Source organism: Macadamia integrifolia, chromosome 8, assembly GCF_013358625.1.
Source record: "Macadamia integrifolia cultivar HAES 741 chromosome 8, SCU_Mint_v3, whole genome shotgun sequence".
NCBI classification, from domain to species: domain Eukaryota; kingdom Viridiplantae; phylum Streptophyta; class Magnoliopsida; order Proteales; family Proteaceae; genus Macadamia; species Macadamia integrifolia.
The window spans coordinates 1,432,627-1,443,125 of NC_056564.1; the positions used below are offsets into that span (position 1 = coordinate 1,432,627).

At 36.2% G+C, this 10,499-nt stretch overlaps 1 protein-coding gene and 1 long non-coding RNA gene across 2 annotated transcripts in view; one reads left to right on the top strand and one right to left on the bottom strand.

Moving 5' to 3' along the window:
- The first annotated feature begins 7,845 nt into the window (after nucleotides 1-7,845).
- On the top strand, nucleotides 7,846-9,085 carry LOC122086963. The gene is made up of 2 exons (XR_006142588.1): nucleotides 7,846-8,036; nucleotides 8,562-9,085. It is a non-coding gene; the product is annotated as an uncharacterized LOC122086963 (long non-coding RNA).
- A 424-nt stretch (nucleotides 9,086-9,509) lies between these two features.
- Nucleotides 9,510-10,499, bottom strand: part of LOC122086962 — a 19,135-nt gene continuing 18,145 nt past the window's right edge. Inside the window, exon 3 of the mRNA XM_042655892.1 lies at nucleotides 9,510-10,484. Coding sequence (XP_042511826.1) covers nucleotides 10,424-10,484 — 61 coding nt within the window. The 3' untranslated portion in view covers nucleotides 9,510-10,423. The remainder of the gene's footprint in view (nucleotides 10,485-10,499) is intronic.

The following is a 10,499-nucleotide window of genomic DNA, read 5'->3' on the forward strand; positions in this document are numbered from 1 at the left end:
TTTCTATCCATTCGAGGATAATTGTGAAACAAACCAATTCGTCATCAGGAGAATTTCTTCCACACCATATATATATATATATATATATATATATATATATATATACACACACACACGTAACCTGACATCATCAGGGTACAGTCAGATTTGTGTCAACCCACTTGATCAAGGATACACCCCAAATCTGATCACGATTAGACTGCTAATAGGGACAAAGAATTAATTTCCTTAACCCATCATTTAAATGGTTACAATTATAATATATATAAAATTTTTATGGAAAATTCTGGTCTTCCCATTCCATCTTGGTTCATTTTCAGTGGGCACTCCATAAACAAAAATTTCCTTTTTAAAATCATCTCATCTGTCAATCCTTTGTAACCCTAGTTCAGCTTCTTTTCTATATAAAGACATAACCTTAAATGGAGCACTATGGTGGGTGTGGGCCACCATGAGATGTCTCGAGATGACTTCAACAACTGGGTTGGCAGTTCTGGAAGAGATAATGGTACAGGGTAGAACTCATTAGTAACTAATTAAGCTTAGTAATCACTGTTTTGTATGCAGTGTGAACGTGTGATGTGTCAGTGAATAAGATCTTGGTTTTATGTATGGTAATCTCTCTCTCTCTCTCTCTCTCTATATATATATATATATATATTTATATATTTAAGAACAGAAAGGAAACGGAAACCTAGAATGGGCGACATGTATGGTGTGATGTGTTTGCGTTTTCAGGATGAAACTAAATAAAAAAAACTTGCTTACTTATCTGTTTATATGTAAAAAGGGCTTGGTTAGGATTTTTCTTCCAGCTCCGATAGCTGACCGACCTGGCACACCAACCTTCCTCTTTTATCTGGGCTTGAGATTAGCAACAAAACATTGACAGAGATTATATGCCATAGAGAAAAAAGAAACTGTATCTCGATAGAGAAAGTGTCATCCATGCCAACTCATGACAAAGATCAGATGGTTGTGTTGGATAGCATTGGAGGGTATTAGTTTATCTTAATCGTATAACCCACATTATAATTTTCCACTGGTTCATGTTGAGTTCATGCCTCTAAGCTTTTCAAACGTTTGTAATCATATTTTTAGATTTCTGATTGATTTGAAATTTTAAATAAATATCATATATGATGATGTGAAAAACATAACCACCAAATATAAATCTTAGCCAGATTGCAATGTAAATTTTAAAATAATGATGGAAAGAGTTTTTAATACAGGTGTGCTAGAAACAACTAAACAAATAAGTGAACGATTACACATTCAATATGTATGCAAAAAGATCAATTGAACATCTATGATGGATTCAAAATGAGCTGCGTGTTAAATAATCAAAGTACCTTTAAAAAAGTTTATCTATTTATTTCTTAGCCAATTATAGTTTTTGATTTTGACATGAGAATATTTAATTTTGGGTGAATAACAAAAATTATTGCTATACAGCAGGATTTGCATGCGACTTCCAGGTTTAGATGTTACAACAAGATTACTAAGTCATTAAAGTAAGTCTATATGTTGTCATAGATTATTTTTCATTTTAAAGAAATATTCTTAGTGCATAGTTACTACAAAGAAAATTCAGAAAAAAAAGAGCCGCTATATCATTAGAGACCTCAATGGAATGTTGAAATTAAACCATGGATCATGAGAAATGACATCATGTAACCATAGAATTTAGTCCGAAATGGAGATATCGTACGTTAGAGAAAAATGAAATGAAATGAAATTAAACCTGACAAACCTACAATCCCTCTTCAAACCCTATTACGACCTCCAATCTCTCAAAGCCATTTTGAGTAGGGTTAAAATGGAAAGATTGCGAGAAACTTTTTTTTTTTTATTCTCTAGAAAGATTGTGAGAAATTACGAATGTGGATTAGGTTCTCATACGAGAACTATTCTTGTATACAGGCTGATTCATACTGATAAAATCCACATAAAATTGGTTGTTGAGTGAATTCCATCTGTCCGGATCAGTCCCGTACGAGAATGGTTCTCGTACGAAGACTTGATCAGTTCTAAAAAATTACCGCTTAAGAATGGAGAGAGAGAGGACAATAAACTTATACCCCTCCACCTAGAAAATTTTTTGCTGCTGCCTGGGTTGCAGCCAAGTAGCTACGTACAACCCAGTGGTAACAACGAAGGGAATGTAATCCCAGGGGCAGGTTTGAAAATATCCACCTTGAATGTATTTTTTCACCCCTACCCCTGAGATTCTATTCCCTGTCTGGTACCATGGTGGTTGCAACCCAGGCAGTAGCCAAGTTTCGTTCCCACCCATCCCATCCAGGAAAAAAAAAAAAAATCCCAATTCCCTCAATAACTTAACTATTTTAGATCGAGTTGGTATAAATTAGTTAGAATCAAAGCTAGTAAATAAAATCAAACCTTATCTATTGAATATTTGGTAAGTCACTAGATAATCAGTTGGTCATGAAACAAAATCCCTGAAAATGGTAGGAGGGAAAGATTTTAGCAATGACCATCTCTTTTTAGACGATAGGGCGTGAGCGGCGAATCTCTTGGTTTCCGTTTTTAACAAAGAAACGGATCAGGCCTAATTATCATATATTCGGGGTCTCCAATGTGTTAGAGGAGGTCGAAATATTTTTAGATTATTTCATTTAGCAGTTCGTGAAGTTTCTGCTGAATGCAACTCAAGAACCTCTGCGGACTATATCCCTTGACCTTCTATATCATTTTTTTGCCAAGTTAATCAAATTTTGAAAAGGTTAGCTAATACAATATGCATATCCTTGTTATCTTAATATGCAATTTTCTAGGGGTAGTGATTGAGGATTTGCAGTGCTAGCTATTTCTTACACAAGATAATTTCGCTCACGCCTTAGTTTCCCTCCCTCAAACTAAGAGGAGAGAGTGGCAGATTTTTTATTGGACGGCCCCAAATTGATCCATTGATCATCCCAATTGCTTTCAACAGATGGATTTCCATGAAGGCACCACCTGCCATTATTTATAAATTGCAGGATTTGTTAAGGGATAATTATCTACTTGTTGACTTTTTCTTATTGGACTTGTGACCTTAGGTCTTCATATTTGTACTCATTTAACTTATCATGGCTCCTAAGAATGATGCTTGGAGACATGAGAGGTTGGAGAAATATTTGCATGGCCAACTTAGTTCCTCGACAAAAGGATTCATGAACATGAAGTTGGTCGGTTGAATACTTATCCTTCTTCATTAATGGTTCATCTTTAAGGCATATATTAGAATAGAATCAGGGATCGTTCGTTACCTGATGGCATGGCCACTAAATTAACACAGGGATCAACTAGGGGATATGCGCAAACACCCAACTAGGGGGTGGTTAGTAAAATACCACCCTCCTGAGTCTGGCCGTAACAATTATCGTTCTTTTACCCATTATAATAGCATCAATATGGCGTCAAATGCTATGCTTCACAGAAATTTCATTTTCCATCTAATGCATCATATGCATATATGCATGGTTAGTTTGAAAAATAAAACCACATCCACCCAAAAGGATTGCCTTTGGTTCCAACTTCCAATTACATTACAAAGTGCTTGTTCACTTGTGTATATTTAATTAGTCCAATACTTGTGTGTGATTGAACATAAATGATGGAACAACCTAGTAATCATTATAGAAGTAAATTTCTCTTCACCCACAGTGAAAATAGTGAATCATTCACATGTCATCCCCTCCCAGAGTTATTGTACAAAGTCCGCCCTACCTCTAGAGTCACATCCAACTGTTATAAAGAAAGAGAATCTCTTGATCACCATGGTTGATGAAAAATTCAGTCCATCATCAAACACCTACAAAGTTCAACCTCTCTAATATCCAAAGATAAATTAAGGCCGTCAACAAGAAACCCAATAAGAGAATTTCTTACAATTATGCTTGACATCACGAGGCAATGCAACAGATAAACAGCTGTACATCATTTACCTTATTCTGGATTATTCAAAAACCAACTTAAGTAGCTTAATCCCCATTAGACTCCTAGAGATAAAATTTCCTAAACCCATCATTTAAATGGTGCTAAAAACGTAATTAATGGAGTATATTGTGAATACCCACTAGATTATTCCTCATTTTGGTGGAGGTTCCATGACCAAATTAATTCCTTTGGACAACAAGAAAGCTTATCCTTTAACCCTAGGACATTTTTCCTATATAAGGACCTCATGATCGACCTCCTCTTTCTAAGCGAAAAATATTTCATCCCTCAAGAGTACCTTTCCCTCACACAGGTAACAATGAAGTTGGTAGCTCTTCTTCTGGTCCTGATGATGGTAAGCCCTTGCCTGGGGGCACAAAGGAAAGCTCTGGTGGATGAAACATATGGGCAAGGTGACAATAATCAGGAGGATAGTAGCACATCTGTGTACTCTACAACGAATTCGGATGACAATGGCCACCATAGCTTGCCCCTGAAAGACTACAAGCAGCCACCAGGAGGATGGTAATGGTAAAGGGTAATAATAATAAGTGGCTACTAATACTGGTATTTATGTATATGGTGTGATGAGTCCCTGGTTTATGCCACAGGATATATAAAATAATCATGGTCACGTATGTTTACTTGATGAAGAAATAGATAGTTACTCAGAAACCGCAAGTTTATAGCGGGTAAGCCCTGTTGTATATTTAGGGTTTGTAAATATTGAGTGGATGTAGGCACCTATGTATAAATATATAGCTAAGTTTCCTTGCCCAAATCTATATATGCATGTTTGTGTTCGACTTAAGCTTTTTTTTTTTCCTTTTTCAGTACTGTTATGTTGAACATAAGCTCAACTTCAATTCTAGTAATTTCTTTACTTTTGAGTTTTCTAATAAAATCTTAGGAATTGCCCAAGTTTCAGATAATATTTGGGTTAAAAAAAAAAAAAAAAGGTAATTTCTTTACTTGTAGCGTACACACAAACATCGGCCTAAAAATAGATGGAATTGACTTCAACATATTCCCGAACTCTTTCGTTTTGAGCTATCATGAAATCGATCAGTAGAAAATCGAATGGGATTGGACAAACCATAAACCAGATAAAACCTAATAAAAGTTGGAAACATCATAAATAAAACATGTTTTCCCATGATTTTAACATGCATAAATGAAGAATCCAAATCAAATATGTAATAACCTGATAATGAACCGATAAGACTCCATTAAGTAAACCCGATATATATATATATATGAAAAACACCCATTCATCTAAGGCTATAATTATTTTACTATTTATTGAAGGTCCAAAATAGCCTTCATTGCACCTATCTCCAGAGGCAAATACTGACCATCGGTTCACGGTGGCTTGAGGAAGACTAGCACGGTCCGTTTCTATGTATATATCATTTACCTTTGTTTTCCACAAATATATATTTTTTTTGTATGTGTGTGTATTAACACATGATAAAACCAATTTATGATACATGGGTAAAAAGTGATGTAGAAAATATCCACAAAGTTTGTCGTCAAAATCATTTACAGTGAGGTGATGAGGTGCAGTGAACATACAACAACTAGGGGTACATGACTGGGGCTCTCCCAACCGTTGAATGCTCACTGCGAACAATTTTAATCCAAAATTTGAGAGACAACCAAGTAAGTGATAGCTGTTAGGTGGAACGAAACTGCACATTTTTAAAGAAATACTAATCAACTAGAAAAGGGAACCAAATTAACCTGAAACTTGACCCTGCAAAGCCACCACCCAATTCAATTATCTGTTAAGGTTTCACCTTGAAAAGCTTGCCTCCCCTTCACATACATTTACATTGCATATACATTCAGTCACAGTTCAAGGTATTGGTAAATTGATATCATATCAGTTTTAATATGATACATAATATCGAAAAAGATATCGGTATTTCGAGGAGTTCGGATCAACTTTGAGCTCCCCATGGATAGAGTTATCTTCTCACCTGAGATCCCACCGCCTGGTGGATATCTAAACTATGAATATAATTATTAATACACCATTGAATCGTTGTCTAATACCTCATGAATGGTGGAATCTTAGGTGGTGATATGTCCAAACTCCATTTCGAGTGGAGATCAAGATAAATATGGTATCAATACGGACACTTGAGACCATGATGTACACTCAATTCAGTGCAGGACCTTTTTGCTTCCAAAAATAACTCTTTTGTGTCCTAAATAATAATGGGTGGATGAATCATATGTCCATTCATATGTGTCTATTTTATTCCTTTCAAACCAGAAAACGTTATATCCCACCAATCATTGCCAGAGATTTCCTCTACAACACTAAATCTGAGAAACGGCCGGCGGGTTCTTTTCATCCCGAAATAAAGATATGAAAACCCATTAGAACTCCCTATAAATAACTTTCCAAAGCTATCATTCTTCCTCGCCCTCTTCAACTCTGATCAATCAATTCCAATAAAACCGTCTCTCTTCTACCTAGTTTAAAGATCTTAATATCTCAAAGGAAAGAAGAAAGATGGCCTACAACAAGGTGATTGCCATGTTCCTTATCTCTGCATTTGTTGTGATGGCTAGTGTTGAAGTTGGCGAGTCCCTCACTGAGTGTGGCAACGTTTGTCTGCCTCTTTGCATGAAATTGGATGGTACCACCCTGGGTGTCTGTGAGAAAAGTTGCGAGGAGGGATGCGTCAAAGTTGGACAAGATGTTGAGGCCATCAAGGCACAATTCATAGCCCTCCTTGGTTGATCAAATTCTAAACATATATCCATCTCTCATGCACCGTTGATCAATCACCTTTTACTTTCTCTCTGAAAGTAATAAAAAAAAAATAAAAATCAATCTATTATTCTCCATATATTGTTTGGGTTGTTTCTCCGTCATAGGCATTCCTAAGATGAAGCCAAATTTCCTTGTACTTGTTGGAGTCCCTATGTATTTTCATCAATAAAATAACTTCATACCATACTCTCTCTCTCTCTCTCTCTCTCTCTCTCTCTCTCTCTCTCTCTCTCTCTCTCTCTCTATATATATATATATATGTGAGTGTGTGTGTGTCCTCTTAAAATTTCAAGTTTTTCATGTGGTAGCAAGAATCTCCATTAAAAGCTTCCATCATTATCACGTTTGTCTCTCACTTAAAATAGGGAGATTGTTGGTACATGCCGATTTCAACTTGGGATGTGCTATAATTGATATTTCAAGCATCAAGGTTTTTGTTTTGTGAAGAATTAGCCCGAGTTGAATCAGGAGGAATCAACGCGGTGCTGATATCAGCAGCTGCAAGAAAAGAATGTAACTTATTCAAGGTATAAAGTAGGATATAATTTCTCGTTATAAAGGCCAAGGACTAGAAAGTGATCCTAAAATTGAGGTGCCCTAGGATCTCTTTAGTCCTAGGGTTTTACAGAGAGGAGCCGAATCCGATAAGGTAACCCTCAACTAAGTTAGAAATCCTTCTTTTTATGACAAGCAATCGTAACTATGATGTCATTTCAGATATCCGATGGTTTTGATAGTATTGAATTCCTCTATGGTACAATAGGACATCTGGTATACATCCAATAATTAGAAGAACTCAGATAGCCAAAACAATGGCATGAAACATAAAACATTTCTCAACGTTGAATACACGGCAAATGTCCTACTACCTTACAAAGGTTACAATTTAACAAAAAAAAGGGTAAACTACACTCCCCTCCCTAAACTAAGGCAAAATATCACATGGATCCCCTATCTTTGGGAAAATATCACTTCCATCCCCTATAAGAAAAATATACTACCTAACAGACCCCAAACCCAATCGTTTGCTCTGACTGTTAAGTCAAGTTACTTTTTTTATAATCCCCAAAATACCCCCTATTTGTGTAATACCTATGCTACCCTCATACCATACGAAACCCTTTCCTTCCCTCTTTCTCTCATTCTCTCTGCAAAATCGAAAGTTAGAGAAACCCTTTCCTTCCGTCTCGCTTGAAGGAGAAGGAGGAGGAGCATTGGCTGTATATAAGAAAACCCAGATCCCCCCCTGCGATTTGAAGCTGTAGGAGAAGGAGAAAGAACATCTTCAATCGGCTTCAAGGAGAAGGTAACACCCATTCGCTGAATCATCTTCAATTGGCTTCTTCTTCTTATTTTTTTTTTTTAAATTTTGGGAGTGGGGATCTTGAACCATGTTTTTGTTCGTAGTCCAGCTTACGCTGCAAACAAGAACAGGTTTTTTCCCCTTAATTAAATTTGGGTAATTTCTTAGATTTAAGCTGTACAATTCCAGAAGTCTCTCTCTCTCTCTCTCCTCAAATTTGATTTGTAAAATTTCTCAGATTTGAGCTGTACAATCACTGCATGTTCTTCAATTGGCTGCAAGTTCTGGCTGCAAGTTCATAACATGTCATATATCAATATTGTTGAATTTAATTGGAAGAAAATCAAAATGGGTGATATGATAGTAGTTTTAGTTCAATTCTAGTAAGAATTTCCGTTACAATATATACTGTAGAAAAACTTGGCTGGAATGGAAGACCTCAATGATCAAGTTCTTAATCCTTTATTCGGTTAGATTCCATTTCTTTGGCTTACAAATAAATGTGATTTTCATTCCTGATATTTGCAGATAAATGTCTACTTCAAGTGTTGGTTGCCATAAGTCTGATGCATTAAAGTACAAATGCGTAAAAGCTGTCATTCGGATGAATACTCTTTTATAGCTGTCCAGACTTGGATGGATGTAAATTCTTTGCTTGGTGTGATACCATTAATGCACCAGTCATCAACTTACCGAACAGATAAGTACCAGCAAACACCCCCATCTGTAAATTGCTTGAGTTGCAAGCGGAGGTACAAGGCTTGGTAGAACAGGTCTGTGGCTTGCAAGTCTGCGATTCGTGAAGTGTGGGAGGAGTTGCGGGTCTTGTGAGTGGTCGTACAAGGGTTGCTACAAGAGTTTGGAATTGAGAAGTTTAGATTGGATGAGATAGAGAAGTTGACAATATCAATCAAGCTCGTGTGTCAATTTGTAGTTGTTTTCTTTGTGGGAGTACTTGAAACTATTTGTATGGGTAAAATAGTGTGACAGTATTGGAGTACTTGTAACCTAACTATTTTGTATGGGTAAAATAGTGTCATAGTATTGGAGTACCTGCAACCATTCCTCTTTGATGAATTGCTTCTCTGTTACATGAATTAGATGGTTTAAGTTGATAAGCATTAGGTAGAATGAACTTGATAATCCTCAAGTGGAATCACTGCATGTCATCATGAATGGCCAAAATAATTTGAAAGAAAGCTATGGGTACAAATTGAAGCTTCCCATTTACAAATTAAACACATCAGCAAATGATCAAAGGTGTTTGGGAGTTGGAGGCTATAGGTATCATTGAACCTGAATTTTGTTACTTCCATTATTGTTGGTACATGTTTCAACGAACCGTTGAAGCTGAAAATGTGAGTGTTATATGGGTCCATTCAATATGTTCAATATACAAAAAGAAAAAAAAAAATTTGACAGCATTTTATCTTTATAGTTGACATTCCAAAATGTACCTGATAATGCAATCATATATGAACATATAAATTTAACATGTCTAATAAACATATAAGTTTAATATCTCCCAAAAAAACATAAAAAACCACATCAGCCAATGATTCAAGAACTGATAGCAAGTATAATATCTCCAAAAAAAATAAAAATAAAAAACACATTAGGTAATTACTAGTGCCATCCACCTACTTAAGGAATACAATAATACTAAAAAAAGATTACAGAGTGATATCCCATCCCATCCCAAGCTAATATGTTCAATCCCATTTGAAAGCCTTCAACCTTTTCAGTGTGCTCCAGATGTACTCCATTCATTCCTTGACTTTTTCTGCGCTTCCCGTGCTTTTCTTTTCTCTTCTTTTGATTTCAACTGTGCTTTGGCCTTCAATTGTATGCTTACTTCAGTAGTGGTAGAGGAAGCTTGTGACCTGGTCAATATCTATGAATTGTTGATGGTAGATTGGCTTCCCATACTTCTCTCCTTCCTTTACACAAACCAGAAAGAAAACATGATTAGTAACATGCAACTATAATTTACTTATACTTATTGTAGAATCAAACCTAATACTTTTGTCCCTACTATCTTCCCAGAAGAAGCAGCTTTGTCTTTCACCAGATAGTTTGGGATCTTCTTCTGAACAATCCTGATGGTTCTTCATCTGGGGCCTTTCTCCTGCACTTAGTTGGTCCACCAACCAACCTTTTTAAAGGTGGAGGTTGAACAATCCCCATCATGTGTTCCTCCTTCAAATCATCTAGACCAGGCATTGCATGAATAATGTCCTTGTAAACTATCATGTACTTTGCCACACTGTAGTACTCATCACAGTACTTTTCCAAGCTCTCTCTCTTGTATCTTACACAAGTGGCTGAATGCTTGCATGGCAGTCTTGAACAATCCCATACTCTATAGGTACAAGTACGCTTCCTTAGATCTACCATATATCTCCCATCACTATCTGTGACTTCAAATTCATCTGTTCCAGCAGTAAGGACCATGCACCCCTAGCT